This window comes from Falco punctatus (genome assembly GCF_963210335.1).
Source record: "Falco punctatus genome assembly, chromosome: 12".
Taxonomy (NCBI): Eukaryota; Metazoa; Chordata; class Aves; order Falconiformes; family Falconidae; genus Falco; species Falco punctatus.
The window spans coordinates 22,178,500-22,203,452 of NC_137592.1; the positions used below are offsets into that span (position 1 = coordinate 22,178,500).

Consider the following 24,953-nt stretch of genomic DNA (forward strand, 5'->3'; position numbering starts at 1 on the left):
GGAGGGGGAGTTTTGTAGATGGGGGGTGTGAGTTTTTTGTTTGCAGTTACCTTGCCTCCACTGTATTCACAAGTAAGCTGGAAATAGATCCTTAGCTAGTGTAATTGCCATGCTTCTGGTCATTTCAGTGTGGCTGAAGGTTATCTGCTGTGATGGAATCATGAAAGCACATAGGAAAACTCAAAAGGATGTATAAAATAGTATTTTATTATGGAAATTCTGATTCTGGTCCTTAGAGAGAAGCTAGCAGACATGCTTAACTAGGTATAAGATTTTCTTGTGTGGAGTTACCTACACCCAATTCAATTAAAGCTCAATCTTTACATTTGTAAATAGGAAATCCTGCTACGTTCACCTTCCACACTATGTAATATTCTGCCAGGATGTGTTTTTATGTATATATTTGTAAATTTTGCTTATAAAAAAAAATTAAAAAATACCCAGCTCTCTATTTGAAACCTTTGTGCTCAGTCTTGTTGACTAAATTGACTAAATAAGGACTAAATTCTAAATTTTGTCCTTAAAAGTGTTCTTTAAAAGATTTTCAGTTATTGTGATTTTCTGTTTTTTTTAATTTTTAAAGAAGATTTATGACATTCCTTTGCAAATACATCAATTTGTCAGATAAAGGTTAAAAACTGGATACATTTTATTCATGTTAAAGTCACACCCAGCTTATTTAAAGGCAGCTTTGACTTAAGAGTTGCAAGCCTGAGGATATTGATTTGAATTATGCATGACTGTCTGGTATGCAGTTCCATTAGCCTGCTGGATGGATAATGTAAACATGTTCAGAATTTTAAGTATCCTATATAAGCGTCAGGTTAAAAATAGAGCTGATAAGAGCATGTGTATCTGAAAAATCCAAATCTGGGAGAATGAAACTACAAAAGGTTCATCTCTTCAAGAGGCTGACTTCAGGTGTGATTTTTCTTTTCTTTGAAAATGCTCAGCCTGAACAAATACAGCTTATGTATATGACTTGAACAGGTGACACAATTGCTGTTGTTTACTGCACAGAGTTGACATCTGTACCAGGCAACACACTTATAAGTGAAAGGTCAGGGCCAACTCTGCGTCTTTTGGCAAAAAAGAGGGGCAGCATCTGTTCTGGTTTAAATTGGTCAAGGTAACACTAGTGATTAGACTAATTTCTTCATATCTTCAAGGAATCTTGTTTAGAATATTACTTGATATTGCTAAAACTTTCTGCGGCTTCCAGTATCTCATAGTTTCTGTTTTTGTTGTATCTGATTTGTTGTGTGTATTTTAGCAGCCTGTAGTTCGGTAGTACGTGTAATGACTTCTGAAACTTTGTTTTTAAATCCTCAGCACTAAAAACACGTGTTAGTAAGATTTAAAACAGATAACATCTTTTTAGATTTTTTTCCCAATCCTGTGAATTTTAATAGGAAAAAAAGGCAACTCTGAAATGAGAAGTACAATATTATCTATGGTAGATGTTATTAAGATTTATTATACTTCGAAGTGTTTCTGTGGCATATGTAGAATTTGTGGCAATTTTGTGACTAGAGTGAAAATCAAAAAAATCTCTTGCACTTATTTTCAAGATCCGATGGATACAAAACAGAACACTAGTCTAATTTTGCATTAATTTGTACCTACCCTTTCAAAACTATTTTGTTTGGAGTGCTTCATATTTGGCTCTGCTAAATTCTGTATGTAATGCCAGGATGGAACTATTTTTAGATTATGAGAAAAATGAGAGAGAATAATGATGTCGTTTTCCTGGATTTTACAATGTTTCTTTGCTTAAATTGTAGTGTAGGAATAATCACATGAAAATTTCCAAGAAGCTCTTCTGGAAGATTAAGTTGATTGTACTGCTCTGATACCTTTTTTTTCTTTTCCTGTCAAATCTTGGATCGTGAATTGTGTGTACACAGAAAATTTGCCAAATAGGTAACTCTTGAGTAGATCTGGTAAAGTTTGAAAAAGTGTTTTGAGCTGATGGTCATTTTCCCTTGTAACTGAGGGAAAATTAAGCTGTTAAGAGACTAGCATCTAATGCTCTCCTTCAGAGAAACTCATCATCCTGTTTGATAATGGCTGTTACCTTTGACTGTTTTCAGAGCAAAATTCCTTTTGCTGGCAATGAGAACCACTGCCCTGAACCATCTGCTGCTCCTGGTGCCACTTCCTTCCTGTTAACAAGAAGGGGCTATATGAGAAGAAAATCTTTGCAAATAAAAACAGTAGTTGTCGTTAGTGTTAAAGGCAATGTGTTGGCCTCAGAGGTGTAGGGAACAACGGTGGCAGTTTCCAGACAAATTCTGAGAATCTGCAAAAGAAGAACCTAAGAAGCCTTTTTATGAAGGATGCTAACAATGGTAGTTAATATCTTAAAAAATACTAGTTTGCACTTGCATTCTACTCAGAGAGGAATGGGAGGTCTCTTGTGTGATTTTGTGCAGATAATCCAGGAGAATACTATACAGAGAACTGATAGCATGTGTAATGGTGAATGTAATGGCAGGAGCCATCATGTAAATATCTCCGCTGTTCCAGCTGCTCATTTTTTTGTGTGAGTGATTCTAACATTAAACTACACAACTAGTAATAATTTGATAATACAGATGATTTACCATAAATATCACAATGTAGCAGTCAAATTTGAGTTCCTTTTCATTGTTCTCTAGCTTTCAGTTACTTCTAAAAGAAATTTTGGGGGGTGGGGGGGAAGAAGCGAGATTTAATTCTAGTTGAATGTTCACAGTAAAAATATTATGTAGATGGTTTTCACCCCCAAAAGAAAATACCATTACCTGAGGCAGTTCAAAGTTAAATGTAAAAGTGAAAAGAAATGTATCTTATGAAATCCGTGCAAATATAAGTCTAATTTACAGTGACACTGTTAGAAAAATAAAAATATTTAATATGTCTCTGGTTCATATGTGCTTGTGGAAGACTTTAACAGAATGATACAGTTATTTTATAATGTCAATACAAACAAGCATAAGAGTCTGCTTTTTACGCTCCAGTGTCTCTGGCTCAGGTATTGTGCTTCAAAATCTGTATTTCAGAGCAAGGCTGAGCTTGTGGGTATGAACAAGTCAGGTAAGTTGTTTTTTTGAGTGTTTTGATGTAATGTTTAGAGAAGTTTAGATAACTGAGGAAAAGGGGCAAGAGCAGCATTTGCTTACCCATTTTTCTCTGGCTCTCTAGCACTTAGTTGCCTTCATTGCAGATTTATGCAGCTAATGTCTTTCCAGTGATTTAATGCATTGAAAGTTGAGAGATAGTTCTGAATGCATCTGTATCAAATTCATATTACAATAATTTATTTTTCCTTCTCGATATTCCCTTTTACTACTTATACATTAATTCAGATTATGTTAGTATCAGCACTTGGTTTTTTGAATCCTGTGTAAATTTTGGTGCCTGAGTGGGAGTCTTTTGTTTTAAAGAAGAGGTCAGAATACAGAAACATAATGAAAAAATCAGTTTACTAACTGCCCTCTTCACTGATTAGTACAAATTATTCCCAGCTTGTTGGAATGCAATTTGCATTTGAAAATGCCCATAATGAATTGGTATACAGAGGCCTAACAATTTCTTTTTAAGGGTGTTTTATTTACTCTAGTTTATGCATAATCTTGAGGTTGCATGCGATCTTTCTGCAACTCCTTTCTGAAACACTTTCTGAAATTTGCTGCATTTTACATCCCCAGTGGATATATTGATCTAGAAACACTTAAACTCTGTCAACGCAAAATAAACAGGAAACTTCAGAATAATTCTGTGTACTCCCATTTTCATTATAACACTGTTTCAGAGTTGATCAGATTAAATTGTTTTATGTCTGCACCTTTTTTCATTTTGTTTTCCTTGAGAAAAACTGCTAGATTTCAGATAGAAAAGAACCTGCTTGTTTGTTTTATTACAATAAGGCATACCTCAGTTTTTTGAGGGGAGCAAAAAAAAAAAACAAACCAGGAACACTTCCGAGGGGTTAGATGTTCCTCCTGTATAGATGGCTCAGATTCCTACTGTGTCAGTTTTCTGGTGTTTGATAAGGCACACAAAGCAGTTGTGGGAGAAAGCATATCACTTGTATCCATGGTAACTCGAAAGATACTTTGGAACTCAAAAGGATAGAATAAGCTAGAGTAATAGGTCTCATTATAAGGGCAAAATACATAAAAGGTTCAGGCATATGCTTTTAATTAGTTGCCAAAAATAGCTAGAACCAGAGACTATGCAACGAAACAATAATTCTTAGTGTTAGAAATGAGCAACATTTGATATCTAAAGATGTGCTCAGCTAAAAGGCTTTTATCTTACCATCTTATGGGTATTCGGTCCATGAATACTAATAGATTTGCTATGGTTTCTTAATCATGCTTAGGACATGAGAGTGCACACTGATAAAAGCTAGTGCAAGTCTCATATGACTACAAGTTTCAGAAGTTCCATAGTGATGTTAATTCTCATGGCTGTGATGCAGCTTCTTATGAATAGCATGTTTAAAGCATTCTCTTATGTTTTACAAGTGCACTGCTGGAAAAATAAATGTAATGAGTGCTTCTGTGTAGGGGTAATAAAAAAAATTATTGAAAATGCAGATTAGTTTGAGATCAAAGATACTGTATTCTTCAGAATAAGTGACTTTAATTAATTTTAAAATAGGAAGGTAAGCAATGGGGGAAAGTGTGAAAATGTGATATGAAACTTGAATGGATAGATTCCTGGAGAACGAAAATAGAACAATGTATGAAGTACAAGCTATAGGATATTTGAATAACCATTTTAATAGAAATATTTTAATGCAGTGAATAATTTTAAAGTTTTCTATTTGAACAGCAGTGTTTGTAAGGAATCCATCTTGTATTGCAGTGCAATTCTCCACATTATTTCCTCTGTTGCTATAGAAACTAATTCTAGTGCAGCTGTGATCGCTTATCAAAATTCTAATGTTTCAATACCCATTTCTTATTTTGAGTTATTTAAATAGCCTTGTCTTACTTTGAATCAAACTGCACATTTCATCACTGCTGAATTGTTGACTGGTCAAAATGTTAATGCAAAGTGATAGCAAATGTTTTGGTTTTGGTTTTCTTTTCGTTCTACCATCTAAGCTATCATATTTATTGTTAAAAGTTTGAAAAACAAGCAAATTAAGGCTTTTTCACATGGCAAATCATAAAGGTCAATATTTGCAGTCTAACATCAGCATTTCATAATGGGTATTACTTCCTCAGTGTAATCTTCATTGTAGTTAATATTTCATAAACCTTAAACTGTTACTGATACGTGGCTGTGGGGTGTGTGTGTGTATAGATGTGTTCTGATATATATGTGTGTGTAAACTATTATTAGGATGTTTTAAACTTAAAAGTCTGGACCTTGACATGTTCATTTTATCCAAGTAAAAATTTCAGTGATACCACATTGTCTAAATGTAGTCAGCTGCAAGTAGAACACCACCAGTTAACAAAGTATTCTGAACCTCTTTTGCTCCTTGTATTATTTGTTTTTTTGGGGTTGGGTTGGGGGTTTTTTGGTGGTGGTGGCTTTGGGTTTTGTTTTTTTTATTGGCTTTTTGTTTTTTAGGAATGAAAGTACTATGCTGGTAGGTATATGTATTTAATACAGGATGCAGCAACGTATCTAGCATACACAGCGAAGCCATACTTGCCTATGAATTGTTAAACTGCTGTATCATAGAAGGAGCTTTATAGATATTTCCGATGCCTGTATTTGAGATGCTCCCCATCCTTGAATGTTAGAGTATTGAATTGAGATTTTTAGTATATGTTGTAGAATCAGTGAATAACTGGTTGAAAAGGACCTGTGGAGGTCATCTAGTCTGATCGCCCGATTGAAAGAGAGCTAACTTCAAAGTCAGACTTAGTTGCTCAGGGCCCTAGCCAGGAGAGCTTTTAAAACCTTCAATGCTGTTGATTGCACAGCCTCTCTGGGTAACCTATTCTAGTCTATAGCCACTCTATTTTCAAAGTTTTTTCCTTATATTTAATCAGAATTTTGTTTGTTGCAATGTGTGCATGTATCAGTTACATACTGGTTTTATATATAGCTTATTAAAGTGGTTTGTTAATAAAGTAGTTTAAACTCTTAATGCTGAGATTTGAAAAAAACATCATTCTGGTTATGAACCATGTTAAACGTCATTGTGCTGAGTATGTTTTCAGTTGTAATAATAGGATCTTAAAACTTTGCTGACACCAAATTATGAGAAAGGGTTGGGATGGTTATAGGCCTGGACAAATATGTGTTATACCTTCTGATGTTGCAGCAAAGCTACTGAAATGTTTCAGTAGTACTTTTCAAGATAATCACTGACTTTCTAATGAGTGTACACTAATTTCATGTAGAGTGAAATAAATCATTTTCAATGTTGAAATTATCATACAAACATTTTGCAGCTGTAGCTGTCAGACTTTGATTACTAATTAACTGCTGTGCACCACCTTTAAGTCTCTTATTCAACAAGCAGCATCAAACAGTAATTTCAAATTAGGTATATAAATTTTTGTTCGTATAAGAAAGATCTTTGAGAAACAAATTTTAATGGATATGCATGTTTTTACTCTGTCACAGCAGCTAGTAAATTTAATATGGTAGGTATAACACTATATTCATAACACAATTTTCCAGTTAGCATTTTGGGAAGTTAAATGGGCTGAGAATGATATGCAACATTCTGATCCTTGATTGCTCAGCGCTGTTGTTTCTTTGGGTGATGACACGGAAGACCAGTACTGTTTGTTGAAGGCTGAAGCATCATTCTATAGACTTTGAGCCCTCTGTATGCAATCTGCAGCATGGCCACTGTTCTCTCATCCTCATATGGGCTTGCATAGTGCTTATGACTGGTGTATGGCTGAAGGAAAATGTCTTTACCAGCCGGACTGATATTCATCTAGTCCTGTCAAAATGCAAAGAATTACCTGTTTTGTAATTACGTGGCAACAACTACATCATATATTACATATAAGCCTAATAAAGCAGCTCATCTGTGACAGTGGGAGGTCTCAAAAGTGCTGCAAAGAACTGCAAGAAATTTAGTTTTGAGTAATTGTGTTTCTTTATGCCTGGAGAAACTTGTTTGAGGCCTTGCTGGAGTGAGTTGAACAGGCTGACACGCTCCCTGCTGCTTAATCTGTGCCTTTTCCGTGCAGTCGTAGCCCTCTTACTGGGTGTGTGAAGTACAAGTACCTTGGTTTTGAAGTGTATCAGTTTCCTGTGATTTCACAGTGTCGTCTTTGCCTTTCTTTTTCTGGACAGTTGGCCTCAAAAGTGGTACTAGTGCCATTATTCCTAAGCATGCTTTCTACAGGTGCTAATATCTAAAAGGTTTTAGAGGCGTTCTTGAGCATATATAGACAGTTGTCTTCTATGGTTGACCTGTTAGGTACTCTGAGATCATCCTTGTTTTTTTCTGGTGTTCTAGCTGCTTTTTATTTGGTAAAGTTATGAAAGCTGTTTCAAAAGCAAAAAAATCTGAATTTTCTAGAATCCTTTTTACAGGAATACTCTATTACGCTGTATCTAATACAGTCCATTTGACTAAAGCATGTCAATGAGCCAGCATGTCAAGGGAAGAAGGGGGAAAAGTGCCTGAATAGATAAGAGAAATCAAGGTCTTTTGGAATCTCCTGATCTGAATAAGTGATTACCATTGTCTCCCCACTCAAAAGCAATAATAATAATAAATGTAAAACATAAATATAAAAATAAGTCTTTATTCTGGGAAATGTCTTGCGTCTACTGGAATGTAACTAGCTGTATTCTCTAGGTTGTGCAGATTTTCACCTACAAATATGGATATTCCTACCCATCAGACATCACTGATCTCTCTTTTATCTCTTTGCTCTGTTGACATTGCTTTTTTCTCAGATCTGAACCACTTTTTTGCATGTCATGTGTTGTTTTATTTTTCCCATTCCTTCACCTTTCTTCCTCTGTCATTTTTGCTTTATTTTACCTGTTTGTAATTTTTCATTCCTGTTTGCATCTTGTCTGTTCTTTATTTCTCTTTGCTCTTTTTCTCATTTTTATATACAATTCTACTAAACTTCTCTCCCTTTCTTGCATTTGTTTATTTACCAACAACCTATCACTTTTTTCTAAATCATTGCACCTACTTTCCCCTTTTGCCTTTTTTTTTTTTTCTTCTTCCCTTTAGTTTTTTCCCCACCCTAATATTGTATTTTTTGTTTTCTCTTCCACTACAGAGCTGATGATAATGGAAAATTCTGTGGGGGTATATGTCTTAAGAAGCTAGTGGCTTGGAGGTTTCCATGTTGGTGGTGGTACACAATTCAGGTGAATTTTAGATTAATAATAATTTACAAGGCTTGAAATAAAAACAAAAACAAAACAAACAAAGAAAACATGAAAAAATGGCTAGGTTACTAGTCTTAAAAGACTTTGTTTCAGTTCTACACTTCATTGGAAGCTTTCTGTGATTATGAGCACTTCTGAGCTAGATTCACAGCAATCTTTATTACCTCTTATTTCAACCTGTACTTTAGTTCTCCATCTGTAAAATGCCAAACACATTAACTTCTACTATTATAATAGTACTATTATTCACCGTAATATATATTTCACTTTTTAACAGTTATGAGATATCCAGATTTGGATCATACAGATATCTTAAGTAGATGGGCAGAAAATTTAATGCATGCCCTGCTGAAATGATTCATGCAGAATCATTGTAGTGCTGCTCTGTGTTGGTGACTTACTCCAACAGAGTATCCACTGCACCCAAATCTGCTGTGAAAACAAGGCAAAGGAATCAAAACAAGCTTTGTGTTCTTATTCTGGAAGCAGTGCTTGATGAAGATATCTTTCCTGGTTTATTTTCACCAGTTAGGGTAGTACTAAATAGAAAGCTAAAATACTAGGGAACTTTACATATTTATTTTTTTTTTAATTACAAAATATAGCTACCAAGGTGAAGCTGCTTTTAAGAAACCATGAAGTTATTGCTTTTTAAGTTGCAAAGAGAGTTCTTACTAAAGGAAGTAGTTGTATCTTATTTAAAATAAAAGTTTGGAAAAAAGAATAGAATTCTGATAGCTAAGGAACACATTTAAGTGCAGTATGTACTGCTGAATGGATCTTGTTTATATCATCAAATGAATAATTATTGAGATCTTGAAGGGGGGTTCTGTATTGCTTGGAAAACTTTGTATTTTTTTTTCATGTCAAATAAAAAATGAATGTGCCTGAAATGAGCTGCAAAAATATTAAAATGTTCCAGAAAATGATACACATAACGCATTAATCTTGCTTTCTAATCATGCTTTCTTTCCTCATTTGAGACCAAATAGAATGAGAGCAGGAACATTACAGGAATATTAGCTGTGTGTTACAGTACTGGGAATTGATTTTAGACCTCTGTGGGATTTTTTTCACATTTTCAGCACTTTATCCTGCTGCTCTGCTCCTGTGCTTAATATTGCAGCTGTAGTAGTATATAAGCTGGACTGGAATTTGAACCATCATTTAAAGTGAAAATTGTACTCTAATGAAGGATAGCAGTGACAAGAAAATAATTTCTAAGCCCACATCCAGCTGCTGCTGCCCAGAGGTACGAGGGGATGCTGGTGTGCAGCAGTGGTGAGAAGTGGGGATTCTCAGGGGCCTGAGATGGTTTACAGTGGGTGGAGTTTTCAAAGCTTTTGGCTGTTAAGCTCTGAATTTCTGTCAAGCTCTGTAAATGCTGGTGAAATAGCCAAATTTGGGTGAATTTTCACAGAGGTGATAAAAGGCATTTCCTTGTCACCAAGGCACTCTTAAGATTTTAAAGGTGGTTGTCGGTCATCTTCAGCAAGTGGGACTTCTAGTGTGTTTGAAAATGGGGGGAAGGAAGATTCTGACTTGATTTAACTTGTTTTGTTGGAAGTGGTATTTTTCTAACAATTTTGATAAATTGGAAACAATGAACAGGAACAGATGCACAGAGGAAGGGCTGTTCATTTATGAAGTTAGCCAACATAGTGATCTGAAAAGTTGTGTAAAAGAAAGTTCACTGCTTATAAAACCAGTAAAAGTGAAACCAGCATCTAAATGGGACAGAAAATAAGTTTTTGTACCTAGAAAGCTGAATGAACATGCTTAGTACAAATGCTTTACCTGAGGAAATATAATTATGGAAGGGAAGGCAAATAGTTTAACAATTTCACTTCTTAAAGATTACTGCTTCCCAAAAGCTTTAGAGATGGATGTAGTCTCAGAAAAGAACAGTTTTTGAAGTCTCCTCTTAAAAGTTAAAGAAAAATAAAATTAAGTTTCTGAAAGCTTGATTTCTTGATATTTGCATAAATAAGAGGTTAAATCTTGAACCAATAGATTTAAGAAGTATTTAGATGCATTTTGAACAGCTGGAAAGTATAAATACAGAACCAGGTAGCAGAACTCCTTCCTATTCAGATTAATATAAATACTGTATAAGGAATCAGAGAATGATACTTAAATTGAAAGAAAATGAATTCAAGAAATGCTAATGTATAATTTTCATTGAAAGACAACCAAAATATTTGGGAAGGGAACAAAAGAATGTCTTTGACAGTTAGTTCACTATAATACTTTAATAATGTATTTGTAGTTTAAATGTTCTAATTTGGGCTAATTTTGGAAAGAGAAAGCTTGGAGTTTTTCACCAGTGCAGTGCTTTTCTGTATTGCTCTGTAAAACAGACCATAAATTCTTACAAACCAGAAGTGCTCTAATAAGTGCAGAAAAGAGCACATTTATTTTGTCAGCAAACAAACCCAAGCTGTAGTTCTGCGAGCTCAGGGTGTAAACAGACTCATAAATAATTAAATGTGCACATATCTGTAACTTCAGTTGGTCTTAGACCATTCCTGAGGAAGAAAATTGAAGCTTCAAGAACTGGACATAAAGAGAATTCAGTAATTTTTTAATTAGTTTTATTAAGAAAAACCGTAAGAGAGCCTTTTTATTACGTGAATGACCAGAAGGATTAGCCTTAGACAGTGAGGAAAATGTAGTGCTGAGAACTGCATGTGACATCAGATGTAAACGGCAGCAGTGCTCTTTTAATTTCCACAGGCCTGGGATTAAGCTTATAGTGTATGGGATTTTCTATATGTTAGGAAACAGAGGAGAACTATTTTTTACTGAAAAAAAAACCTCCAACAGATATGATTACTTTTCTGGTTCACTGGTGAATTGCTTAATGTAGAGGATAGTTCAACTGTGAGTAAAAGTCTAAAATGTGGCAAATGCAAAAAGAAAGTAATTTTTTTTATATTGTCTATAATGACCCGATACCACTCCTATATTCCTCTTTTTTCATTAAGCAAGACTTCTGCCATAACTCTTTTGAAAAAGGAATGAAATTATGCCAAGATAATTTTGTTTTATTGTCAAATAATGTTATTTTTCCACACAAAGATGCATGTAAGCTTTTTAATTTTAAAGGAAGGAGAGCTCCGAGGTTTCATTCAATATTTAATGTTTATATTTTATACTTGTAATGTGGGGTAATTCAGTCAACATAATATTTTTGGATGGTAGAAAAGTTCCAACATGAAAATTCCATTTGGACTGTCTGCTGCATATCAGAAATCTCTGAGGTTATTTAATCATTCAGAATAAGAAAGGTTTCTTTAATTTTTAAACATGTATTTCATTTTATGTTTTATTTAAATTGTCTTAACATTTACATAGAACCCCTTGAAGGCTTGAAAACTTGAAATTTGTTAGATTAAAAAAATAATTACGAAGCATAGTGTATGTAGAGATATATTAGAGGAAGAAAATACTGTTTGAGTATGAAGATATTCTGATAATTACAAAATATGACTTGCAAACATTATGAATTTATGTAGTGATTATTTGTTTTAAAGGAACTGGAAATCAGATTTCTAAAGACGTTTTGCAGTAATGCTGCCTCTCACAATAGTATGATTATTTAAAGAAGTAATATATATGTGAGAAACTCCAAGTTGCAAAAGTGGTTAATTACTGCTTATGAGACAGGGGACCTAAAACCACAAGGAAAGTTTCTTTTTCCATATGTTAAGAGATGGATGTTCCTGGAATTACACAGGAAATATGGGTTAAAGAAAGCTAGGGTTGTGCTGCGGCTGACAACCTTTGGGAAAATTAATTAAGACAGCAACATCTAAACATTGTGAACGTGGAAAGGAACATCACCAGCTTCATGGTGAAATGTTTAGCCTAGGATGGTCCACAGGGGACCAGGACAGAGAGGAGAAATGAGGAGCATTGGAAGCAGAACGCTCATATTGTAACTGAAACCCTAAAGAAAAAGCATTTATTTTAGTAAGCTCATGTATCTTTAAACTGTGCTTCCACTCAGGGAAAAAAAAAAAAAAAGACTGAAACAATTGATGTATTTCTCATAGTTATCAATCGCATGTTCCAGGGATGCTCATTTTGGCCTGGGTTGCTGTGTCAGATTTTGCTGAGAGTCCCTGGAGGGTCAATGGCAAGATGTGTATCATCTGCCCTTGCCTTTCAGTCAGACCCCTGCATAGGGATTTCGAAAATTTACAAAATTAACCTTCATTGTTTAAAAAACAGTACTAAAAAGAGGGTATTTACTTACTTCTGACTTAAATGTGCTAATGACAGTTCACATGTTATAATTTCTGAGTGTACCAGGGGAAGAAAAAAAAAGGGCTAATATGCTTGTGTTTGTCAGGGATTTCACTTGTAGTTCCAGTTTCTTTGTTGAGCAAGGATTTTGCTGTTACCACTACGTGAGGTTTTTTCCCAGCCCTCTAAAGAAGGATGAAAATTTTAATTAAAGCAGTTAAGCCTTAAAAGATTGATAATTCAGATCTGCCTATAGACAGCAATACGCTGTATTCTCAATTTAGAGTCTACTAAATATTTGTTGCTAAACAACTTGGTTTCACTCATGTTACGAGAATGCAAAGTTATTTCACATACTCTGGGTGGAAAACTGGATGTGGGATTTTTCTATTTGTCTTTCCTCTGTTCTGGTGTTTTCTGGCTGGTAAGAACCTCAGGCTAAACCTGATTTGGTTTCCCTGTAATTATTTCTTTTTTCCAGGTTTAGGATGTTTTTCACCCTGTCTAGTCCAAACTGGTATGGTAATTTAATTTGATCAGGGGAATTGGCAAAATTTATTTTCTGTCTGGCTTGAGAGTGGAAATTTTTCTGGGAAACTTGTATAGAAATGGTGCAACAATTCAGATTTTCCCTGTAACCATTAGGTTGTTAAGAGTAATTCTTTAGCAGACGTTATTAGCCACATTCAGTGGTCTTTGGAAGGTGTTCTTTGGTTTTGTCATTGTATATAAGTATGCACAAGCGTAACTGTGTCTAAGTTTAGACCTTAAATGGTATAGGGTATGGTATAGACAAGTGGTTTTGCATGTAAATATGCAAACACTTCAGAACATGCTTTCCTTTCAGCTCCAAATGTTTTTCTCCAAAGCAATCGGTGATAGGCCAGCATGCATTAGCAGCGGGTTTCATTTTAAACTTTGATACATTTTGATGACAGATTGATCGTTGAAGTTAGTTGTTACTTCTGTGTAACTTTTATGTAGAGAAACCTTTTGTTCAAAAACAATTCACACCTGTTTAGACAGAGATGTCCTCAACTTTTTAAACCCAGATATTTGTTTTAAGAATTTACATGTTATTTTTGTTTGGTAAACTAAACTTTCAAAAATAAATAGTTAAAACCTGCCCCAGTGTTTCAGCTTTTTCTAAGATATTTTGAGTCACAAAATTGTTAATAAGAATTTTTTTTTTCTTCGCTTCTTCCCCGCCTACATTTAAAAGTACCTGTTCTGTCACACAGCCTGTGCAGTTTTCCCGTAGGGACATATAATGGAGTTCATCAAAGTGAAAAAAGTGAGTCACAGTCATTTATTTACTCATGTAAGACAATAATGGTGTTGATAGTTACCCAGACATGCTTTCATTTCATTAGATTGTGGAAAAGCTGGGAGTTAAAAAGTCTTTGCAGACTTGACTACAAGTGAAAAGACAGACATTAAGTCAGAGCTACATGGTGGTTATTGTCTCATTTAAGGCTGTTTGTCGCCTTTTAGCAACAATGAGCAGAAATGTTGTTGCTCTAAATCTGGTAGATTATTTAATTACATAGATTATGAAAAGGAAGACCTGTTTTCATGGTATAGAGAGTCAAAGGATGGTTATTATTATTACAATTAAAATATCAGTGTAGATTCTAAAATTATGTCTGTCTAGTTTCATGGGCACAAGTTATCCAATTTAAAATAAAAAATAAAAGTGCTTTCCCATATCTCTATGTTTTGCAAATGAACTTTTCTCACTGTTCCTGCATGGTGATTTGAAGATTGTGAGTGTCTGGCTTAACTCTGTTTCGTTTCTAAGTTTTTATGTGTATCTGCTAGACTGATGGCTACACCTCTAGTACAGGATTCCCTGCCTCCTCTGTTTTCCTTTCCAGCCCTGTGGGGCTGGAGTTTCAAGAGTTGGTGGCACTGGCCTAACTAACAGCAAAGGACCTTTTGCAGGAGCACTGTAACAATAATTTGGAGTCTTTCTGAATGCTAGGCTGGCTCTGATGGCTTGATCAGGGAAGAGAGAGTTCCTGCCAATGGCATCATCTGGAAGGAGTGTGTTAATTACTCATTTGCCTTAGCTAAAGCTAAGAGGTGTCCCATTAGGGGCCCAGTGAAATAAAGAGGAGTCCTGCATTCCCCACGCATCTTGGAGGCCTGTATTTATTTGTGCAGTAGATATGCCCCACAACGGGCTGTCAGGTCTCAGTCCTTCAGTTGCCCAGCTTTGGGGACCTGCCATGCACAGTTGGCTCCCTTCTAGGCAATGTGTCTGGGTTTGCATCCCATGGACAGTGTGCACTGAAGCCACAGTGGTTTGGGCTTACATCATGTCCCAGATGCTATGAAATGTTCCAGCATGCCACAGTCAGTTACAGCCCAGACTTCTAGAGGAAAGGAGAACAAAAGGGACCTTTTGCTAAGACTGTTTGTTTCCCAAGAGAGTGACATCATTGTGTTTTCAGCCTTGTTCCATAAAGGGTAACTTTGCATACTCTGTGTATGTGATATGTTGAACAACTGGCAGTTACCTCTGAAGCACTTAAAAGGTTGCTGTACTTGGTGAGAATTTAGGACATAGGTAGGGCAATCCTGTATACGAAAATTTGTTTATGAGCTATAATGTATCACCGTTGTCATGTGGGAAAGACGATCAGTTTCTTTCTTACATGAATCCAAAATCAAAGCTTATATTGTTCTATATGTTAATACTTTCATTAACTTCCTTGTTTGGTGGATTTTTCTGTGAGTGGAAGTGGGATGTCTGACACCAGAAAACATTGTTGCTTTGAAATTTTTGTGTTAATTCTGTGTGTGAGTGGCATTGAAATCTTTCATTAAAACTTCTACAGAAGATGTGAACAAAATGTGATACAGGTTTTTACCTGTCCTTGGTATTCCTTTCATTTCAGCTACTGCACACCTTGCCGTCTTTTTCCAGTTCCAGTCATCTGTGTAATACTGTGTAGTAAAATAGGAGATCAAAAACTGAAATGTAATTATTTTGATTTAACTTTCTACATCAATGCATCAGGTTTATTTTCAGAAGAGATATGTAACCACATTTCTATCTATCTATCTAGTGTGAGAAGCAAAGATGGTCAGCATCAAGTATTCATCCCAAGCACAAGATTGCTCATGATACTTTTCCCACTGTCTTTAATGACTGGATCTAGTGTCTAACTTGTAGACACCAGATAATGTACCCTTTAGCTATCCTTAAAAAGTAATAAAGAATCTGAGACACTGCTTCACTTGTTAAATTTACCAGTGAGCAGAGTTCACTTGTGTGAAAAGGCACTTGTGTCTGCCTGTATTTGTCTTCAGAGTTTAATAATTTAATATCAGTGAGCAACTGCATGGGAGGTAATCAGAAGTTTGGTATCGTGGCTTTAGGGAGTGCATTTTGTTTCCTTATTTGGTCTACATTCCACCTGCACAGCATCTGGCTTAAGATATCCAATGGTTTTTGCAAGGTAAGCATCCAGCCTAGAATTTTTGTCACATCATATTTGTGCTCTATTTGTTTATATATGGTTTACACAATCCATTGTGACTATATACTTTGCTTTTATCCAAATCTCTTTCATCTGAGAGATCATTCATTTCCATTTTTTAACAAATATTTTTCAGTAGTATTTGTTAAATCTAATTTGAAGTGTAAAGTGAAAAAAGACTTTCATAGCTTTTTAAATACTCAGTCAAGATAATTAGACTTACCATTTTCCACAGAATGATTTCAAAAGTAAATAATCAGAAAGTAAATAAAGAATTTTCACTTACTCGCAGCGAACTGCATTCAGAGGATGAGAAGAACACCTCCGCTAGATGAACTGCAGCCACCTCCATACCAGGATGACAGTGGTTCTCCTCACCTTTCATGTACGCCTTCTGAAGTCGGAGACAGTAAATGTGAATTTTCCCAGTGTAGCAACAGTCCGAGATGTTCATATAAGTGCCCAAGTGAGGGAAGCACGGGACACGAAATAGAAAGCTTTCATAACAAAGGATATGAAGAGGATGTACCAAGTGATAGCACAGCGGTCCTTAGTCCAGAGGTAAATGAAAACAGTTAAGTGTTCTGAAGCATCATGCGGTGCAACCTTTTGAGAGCTTTTTTATCTAAAGATCTCTACACAGTTACATGAACACTAATATTGCAGCCCATTCATTTAAAAAAAAAAAAAAAGTTTGTCGGAAAATATTACAATAGGATTTCAGATTGTTCTTTATAGTTATCTGTATGGCATCTTAACTTTCAAACATGCTCCCAGTAAGAGTGAGTTATTTTTTAAACCAGTTAGAAAACTTTATCACACTATAAGGGCTGTATTCAAAATTCTTTTTCTTCCACATAATTTTTCAAGCAACCCAAATAAATAAAAATAATCTGTTAACACTTTTCAAACTGAACAGCCCATGATATAAAAACATCCTTTATGAAAAAAATTATGAACATTTTTTATGAATTGTTGATGGTAGTATAAAGATTTGGTCCACTTCATTTTCCTTATTTCTGGTATAGCACCGTTTTAGCACAATGATAATTTCCTTAGAGCTTCTATAAGTACATTTACTTTCCACCTGCAAAAGATGCCCATATTTTTCCTTTTAATTACTTCAAAATTTCCAGTCTGTAAATGGGATATAGTGGTGAGTATGTGTATACATGCCAATACATATAAATATAATTAATGGTATAATCTTTACTGTGCTACCCACAGCATTTCAATTAAAAAAGAAAAAGAAAAAAACCAAAACCAAACTGCAAATGATTTTTGTTTGCTGAAAAAGCCCTACCTCCCTGATGAACAAAAAACTGTAATGATATCTATTCATTTTCACTATGAAGAAATCATCTTTTCTGACACATATTTCTTGAAATGTCTTTAGCAACCAGTTACTGCACTGACATCTATGGGTAAGCCTGCATTAGTGATGTCACGTGCAGAAGAGGCTCTTCTGGTTGGTACAAATTTGCCTCTTGTCTCTACCTGCAGTTTTGAAGTGCATATTAGGGCTCAGTCCTGATGTGCCAACAGTTGTTTCTGTCTAAGTAGACCTCTTGGTAAGTTGATGTTGCATACCTGGGGTGTTGGTGCAACATCTGGAAGGCACAGCTGCAAGGTTCTTCAGTAGTTAGCTGTCTGCATGTACCTGATGATCAACCAGGACCACAATCCGTATGAACTTCACTCTGGTAAAGGCATAGTGTGTACATACGGTGCTCAAACCCTAACAGATTGCAGCAAAACTAATCCGAGTTCCTCCCGTTCTGTGTCACACCAGTCATTAATGTAAGCCTGCTCAATAAGAACTGAGAATACTGCCAACTTTTTTTATAGCCACTCAACAACTTGAAGAATGAAGTTTTTGGAGGAATGAATTCCCATAGCTATGTAGCCAGTTTAAAATAAGAACATAATGTTTTTTAATCCAAAAGGCTTTGTTGTGACATTCATTTACATGAGCAGGCGTATCTTTGATAATATGAAAATACACAGGAAATACATTTGGTTTACATATTTGGAGTAACTTCTATGAAGAGTAGGTTGACCTTGTAAATATTTTGCGTTTCACTATTACTGTCAAACTAGCTGTTATAACAATATAAGGGATCAATATTTTGTTTAAAATTTGAAGTGACAATAAGTTATCTTAAATTTTTTTCAAGCACAGTTTTAGGACTGATGCTTTTTACAGAAGGTTCAGAAGGTGTGTTCAAAACAGATGCATCTTGCACAGTTCCAGTAATACGTTAATAAAGCCATGATAATTTTTGGCACATTCACAGAACCCTCATGGGCTGCAACAAGAGCTGCATGTGCAAGTAGGTGTAATAATTCCTGTGTTTGCTGGTGTCTCACCGTGCCCTCAGTCACTAGCCAGCTCTTGAAGTACTGTGATACGTTACCTTTAAAATGTGTGTATACTTGCACTGAAATAAGCTAGTTCTATCTCATAACAAAAGTATATACATTTCAATAAGTGGGCACAGAAGAAATCATAAATGCAGCCTAACTTAATCTGAGCTCTGTCTGATTGGCACCTGGCTTTTGGGTGGTATTGGCCAGGTGAAGTCTTTCGATTTCTTCTTGGCTGCTAGTCAGCCATCTCCTCAGGCTTTTGGTGTTTAATTACCTTGTTTATGAAATGAACAAAAAGATCATAGTCTCTTCATATTGCATAGAGAAAGCCATATTATTTCCATGCTAGATTTAATAATAGAATACAATAAATAAATAAAAAATCTTTTTTCTTCTTCTTCAGGATATGTCAGCTCGAGGATCATCTTCACAGCTTCCTAAACCTTTTGATCCTGAGCCAGTAGCTAAATATGGCACGCTGGATGTGACTTTTGACTATGACTCACAGGAACAGAAGCTTTTGGTGACAGTGACAGCTGTCACAGACATTCCCACATACAGCAGGACAGGTGGGAGCTCGTGGCAAGTACACCTAGTTCTTCTCCCTATAAAGAAGCAGAGAGCAAAAACCAGCATCCAGCGGGGACCGTGCCCTGTCTTCACAGAGACATTCAAATTTAATCACGTTGAGTCTGAGATGATTGGGAATTATGCAGTTCGCTTTAGACTGTACAGCGTACGTCGCATGAAAAAAGAGAGGGTTGTGGGAGAAAAGATTTTTTACTTAACAAAATTGAATCTTCAAGGGAAGATGTCAGTGCCAGTGATACTGGAACCTTCTTACAGCCTGTCTGTGAGTATTAAATGAGGCAGAATAAGAATGCAGTGATATATACTGTCCTGAATTTTGTAAGAATACTTTGTCTATTTATAGAGTTATCACATCGACTCGATTTTTTTCAACAGTCATAGCACCGTTTTAGCACAACGATAATTTCCTTAGAGCTTCTATAAGTACATTTACTTTCCACCTGCAAAAGATGCCCATATTTTTCCTTTTAATTACTTCAAAATGTCCTGTCTGTAAATAGGATATAGTGGTGAGTATGTGTATACATGCCAATACATATAAATACAATTAATGGTATAATCTTTACTGTGCTACCCACAGCATTTCAATTAAAAAAGAAAAAAAAAAAAAACCGCAACAAACTGCAAAGGACTTTTGTTTGCTGAAAAAACCTACCTCCCTGATGAACAAAAGTTTTTGTTCCCCCAAATAATTTAACTTCAATGTTTTTAATAAAGCAAAGCAACAGTAATTAAGGGTAGACTGAGACATCACTATCAAAAAACCACAGGAGATCACTATACGGGCAGTGATCAGCATCTCCTTTTTCTTCTTTGTAAATACTTAAGTATGCTTTTGTCCACAAGCAAATGTTTGTGATGTGGTCAGGGCTTCCTAGACTAGGAGTGCTTGAATGTTCTTTAGAGCTCCATATGTGCTCAATAATGGATTTTTGGGGGAAAGAGAAGGTGATTTAGCAGGATCATCTTTATTTGGACATTGTATGTATTTATGTATGTATGTAAACACATTTTTTTGTGGTTTTTTTTTTTTTTTTCACTGTTGATAAAAGAGAAGGGGAAGAAAATGCAGTTAATTTGTTTTACATTTTCAAAAAAGTTTGGATCAGTTAAAATGGCATTTCTGTTGAACATGAATATTACAAAAAATAATCAAAATAAAATGCCATTGTATTTAATGACTAAAAATATATTAACTAGAATTAGTAAAAGCTGAGACTAAAACTTTGATCTAATGGAGGTTCAACTGACAGCAGAAGAGCTTTTTTATGATTCCTTGAGAAGTACCAATCAGTCTGTTCCAAGGGTGAAGTGTTCCTCCTGCTTAGTGTGAATTTTCCTAATGCAGTTTGCTAGTTTCACAGCTAGGAAAAAAGCACCCCTTGAAACAAAACATTGAGTATTCTAAATGTACTTGCTAAATGTGTGTGTGTGTTCAATAGCTTCTTGTATAAAACTTATCAAAAGTCAATGAAAGAGGCCAGTGAGTGGGCCAGGCTTTTGGCTGATCGGTATATCCCATATGTGCATTGGTTATTCTTCTGTGTTACTTTCTTGAGCTTTTGTGGCAGAGAGAGTAAAAACACATTCCAGAAGACATCACAGAATATCAGACTGTTGTTTATTATTTTATATATCATATTTATATGTATGATTTTATATTTTTATATATTATTTTATATTTATTTATGCCATGTCTGCATTTTTCTCTCTGCATTTTTTTGGGGAAGGGACAAGAATAAGGAATATTGGTTAGAGGTGAAAGGCTCTTCCAGAGTTTGTTGCTGTGATGGAGTTTAGGCAGATTTATCTTAGCCCTACCTGTTGCTGGAAAGGAACCTTCATAATCTTGATAGATTGAATGAGGATCTATGCTTTTTGGAACTATGCAAATCAATTTTTAAACCTTTGGAAATTATTCATATCTGAGTTTTATAGGTATGTTTTATTATTATTTATAGCCTATAGCATATTTTTTTCAGTGAGCAGATTTATTACAGGATTTAACATGCAGTTATTTTGCAAGAGCATTAACATTTATTTTGTTTTTATGATGTATGACTGGAAGTGGGGGGGGCATCCTAGGCCACTTGAGGTCAAGCCCTTGTTAAGTCAAACATCCTGATCAAAAATTTGTGAATTTTCATCTCATAACTTCAGGTTGTTTAGTTTCCAACCTGAATTTCTTCATGGTCAATTTATTACCATTTGTTCTTATGCCAGCATGGTCCTTGAGCTTAATTAGTTCTTACCCTTCTCAGGTGTTTGCCTCTGAGTCTATTTATACACACTGCTTGTACTCCTGAACTGTCCTTTTGCTAGAACAAACCAACAGCAATCTTTACATCCAACTAATCATAAGTGCCAGGCAGGAGTTATTTAACAGGAGAAGGTAAGTGTTGTTTCAATTTGGAGAGATCCAGTCATTCAGAGATATTTACCATTATAAAATCCATGATGAGGTACACGTGAATTCTGAGTTAAATCTGCCTTTTTTGGTTGCAGAGTGTTTCATTGCTGAGAAGTGTTTATATTTGACAGCTGTTTTATGAAGATATTTCTTGGACACAAGACAGTTGTCCTATTTTTTCCAGTGCTTCTTGTTATATGGATTTTATATATTAAATATACCTTCTGTCACTAAAACTTCCTAATCCATTGAAACATCTATGCTAATCTCTTCTGCAGAAACACATTTTGCTTCTGTCTGTGCCTGATATTATATTAAGGTATTTTATTAGCTAATCATCTGCCTTCTGATTGTGTAAGAACAGTTTGTATCCTGTGAAGTTTAGTATTTTTTCAGTTAACACCTTAAAGCTATGCACAAGGGGATCTGGTAGATGAGCAAGTTCAGTGCCTTTCAGACGTCGTGGCAGGCTCACAAGTGGGGTCTGCAGCTCTCTGGTTATTGTCAAAATGTGGACAAGTGCATGTTGTAGTGAGGACGTGATACTAATATATTCTTTAAATAGATTTCAAAGCTACATATGGCTTCAAGTTTACAAACATATCAGAAACTGTCCTTCTCACCCAAGATTTCACCCTGTTCCTCACCTTCCTGCATTGCACGTAGTTTCTTGCATTAGCGGTTATTATCCCCAGTGCTATTGCTGTGTAACAGTGCTGTACTGCTGCAATTCTCCCATGTAACTGGGAGTTCCTGCTCAGCCCCCTTATTTGTCACACACTTGCTTCCAAGTTCAGCGTATGTTTGAGTGAGGAGGAAGCAACAGAACTAATATGGGCTAGCCAGAATGCAGTCGTCACTGTCATCTGCGACTGTGTCCCTTTCAGATTTGATAGAAATCGGCCATTGTATCAAAAGTTAATAGCAGGGGTTGTACGTTGTGGTTTTGTCTGAGTATAGTTTCCTTACGAAGATCTTTGTTGATGCTTTTAGAGAAATTTTTCTTCTAGTGCTCTGGTAGATTAATTTTTTTCACCCATCTTGGAGTTTAGAATCTCTTGGGATGTTGTTTATTTTTCTTCAGGAAATCCCTGTGGACCTGTTTTTAGTTGCTTTTCATTCTTCTCACCCGAAGAAATTTTCCTGACGGTGAGCAACAGCCTCCAGTATGATGTGATTATAAAAACATATAAGCAGTTTATTGAGTGAAATCTGTTTGGAAAAGATCAAAGAAACAAGTGTAACCCTCTTCACCATCCCATGGGTTGCTTTTGGTATAGAGTAACAACAAAGATGATGTTTTTTCTCTTTTGATTAGTTTTGGAAGTACAGTTTGGATGACCAAAACACACCTCTTCTTGCTAAGCAAATCTAGTAATCATTCATTATGTATTGTCAATAACATGATGTTTAGTGTGGAGACTTAAATTTATATTTATTTCTTTCTAGAACATTCTCCACTTCTAACATATTGAACTCCCGCATATGATCCCTGTAACAAAGAATGGATGGTGTAGGCAATCATACGTACCTAAAGGATTATTTTACTTTACTATAAACATCCAGAGTGTCAGAGAATTATTTTAGTTAGAATTTTTTTGAGTGAAGGCATTTATGCATGCAACGTGTAAAAATGCTCACTTTTGCACGCACAGGTGTGTACTCTCTCCAATTTGAGGACAATGGTTCATCATCTAGTGTACGTTGGTTTATGCATTGTGCTTAAGGCATTTGTTCTATGTTGCCCTTTATGTGTGGCATATCTTCAGTATTCTTTGTAATGGATGTTTATCAGTTTATAAACTTCTCAGAGACAAAGCTTTCAGAGTGGCATTTCTTTCTTGGGAATTCTTGTTCGTTATAGAGTCAAGCTGTGGATTTTGTGCCAATTCTTATACTTTAGACCTATTGATGATTTCACTACTGTGTTCTTACGGCACGGTCTATTCAGGATTGTATTTTGAAGGCTAAATACTAAAATTCAGATGTATAAACAAATCTTTACTAAATACCAGTATGATACTTTAAAACTGCTAACGAAAAAACGACTAAGACTTGTCTAGGAAAAAAAAAAAAAGACTGAAAAGATTTTGTTCGTAGTATTTTAACTAGAATTCTACCTAAAAGGATCAGTTCCTATGTGATGGTGCATAAATGCTTTCAGTTAGCTTGTAAAAATTATGTCCATCAAAGTGAGGGGCAATTATGTTTAAACAGTGAGCGTGTTCTTATCTTGGGAATAGCTTGCTGCATTCATTTGAGTTAGTGGTGTAAAATATGAAAGATCACAATTAATCCTTTGACACAGTAGGAAAGACGACTCCTGCAATTTCTTTGAAGAAAATTATTAGGTGATTGGAAAATGGTGATCATGTTACTGAGGCTGCATGAGAACTTGACAGGACTTGGCAAGTGAAGCAGTCTTCCCGTGTTTGGCTGGTTGTGCAGCATTTCATGGTAGTGTTGGCCAGTGGCAGCCGACGGCTTCTCAGTGCCACGGCTGCCTCAGCTGGTGTGCCCTTGTGTGGTGTCCGTGAGCGCCGTGCCTGGCAGCTGAGAAGTGCTAAGCCGTGGTGTGCCCTGTTCGCGGCTGGGTCAGCATTGCGGGGGAAGCAGAGGCAGCTGTGGGTACTGTGCCCTGAAGCCAGTGGTGTCTGCTCTGTTCTGACAGATGCAAGTCTCAAGAACTCAAACAGAATCAGACTAGATGATAAGGAGCTCCTACTAGATAAGTTCAGTCATCACAGTTAAAAATTAATTGGCTTTCCAAATCTGTGAGTGCTATTTCCCTCTGATTTTTTTGTTATATGTCTCGTCATTCATGGCAAATTTTGGCATATAATTTATCTGTTCATGCAAGAAACACTGGACTAGGCATTGGGACTGTTTCAGTCCCATATAGAATAACCTCGATACTTTGTAGAACACTTCTAATACATTTTCAAGATTTTTATTTATTATTTTTTTCCAGGATTACAGCTTGCCTCAGGTGACCACAGCCATTCTCTCATCTCAGGAGCCAAGTGGTTGACCAGTTTCAACATGTGCCACTTGTTTTTGGTAATCAATTTCTGTCATTAGGGTGATAGGGTTTTTTTCTGTCACAGATCGAACAAGCCCCTTGAGTGAGCTATCCAGAAACGCTGAAATGTTTCCTGAACCTGTACAGACATTCACATCCAGTTGTTTGAATGAATCCAGAGTAAGAGGCAATAGTCCTTGCGAGTTGCTTTAAACTCTGTAACTAAATTCAGTACTTCATCCCTTTCATGACTCACTTGCTATCTCCACTGTGATCAAGAGAAGGATCTTTGTCATGAGGATGTTCTGCCTTACACCATCATAGGTGTGTGCCGTATTGCTGTTGTTTATCCATTGACAAGCAGGTCCCAGGGCAGGTCAGGAAGCTTTCCACAAAGCAACAGTTCTGGGTCTGTCGTTCTGCCATGTCTAGGCTAGCCAGGGTTGTGGTTCCTGTTCTGTCAGTAATTAAGAGTATAAAGCTTTCTGAT

General features: G+C 35.8%; 1 protein-coding gene across 10 annotated transcripts in view; it reads left to right on the forward strand.

Annotated features, from left to right (window-relative positions):
* The window catches only part of SYT14 (synaptotagmin 14), a 126,564-nt gene that overhangs the window by 77,936 nt on the left and 23,675 nt on the right, over window positions 1-24,953 (forward strand). For all 10 annotated transcript variants that reach the window (XM_080408650.1, XM_080408652.1, XM_080408654.1 and 7 more), the window contains 2 exons: window positions 16,363-16,631; window positions 18,844-19,293. In XM_080408650.1, the coding sequence (XP_080264776.1) occupies window positions 16,363-16,631; window positions 18,844-19,293 (719 nt within the window). The remainder of the gene's footprint in view (window positions 1-16,362; window positions 16,632-18,843; window positions 19,294-24,953) is intronic.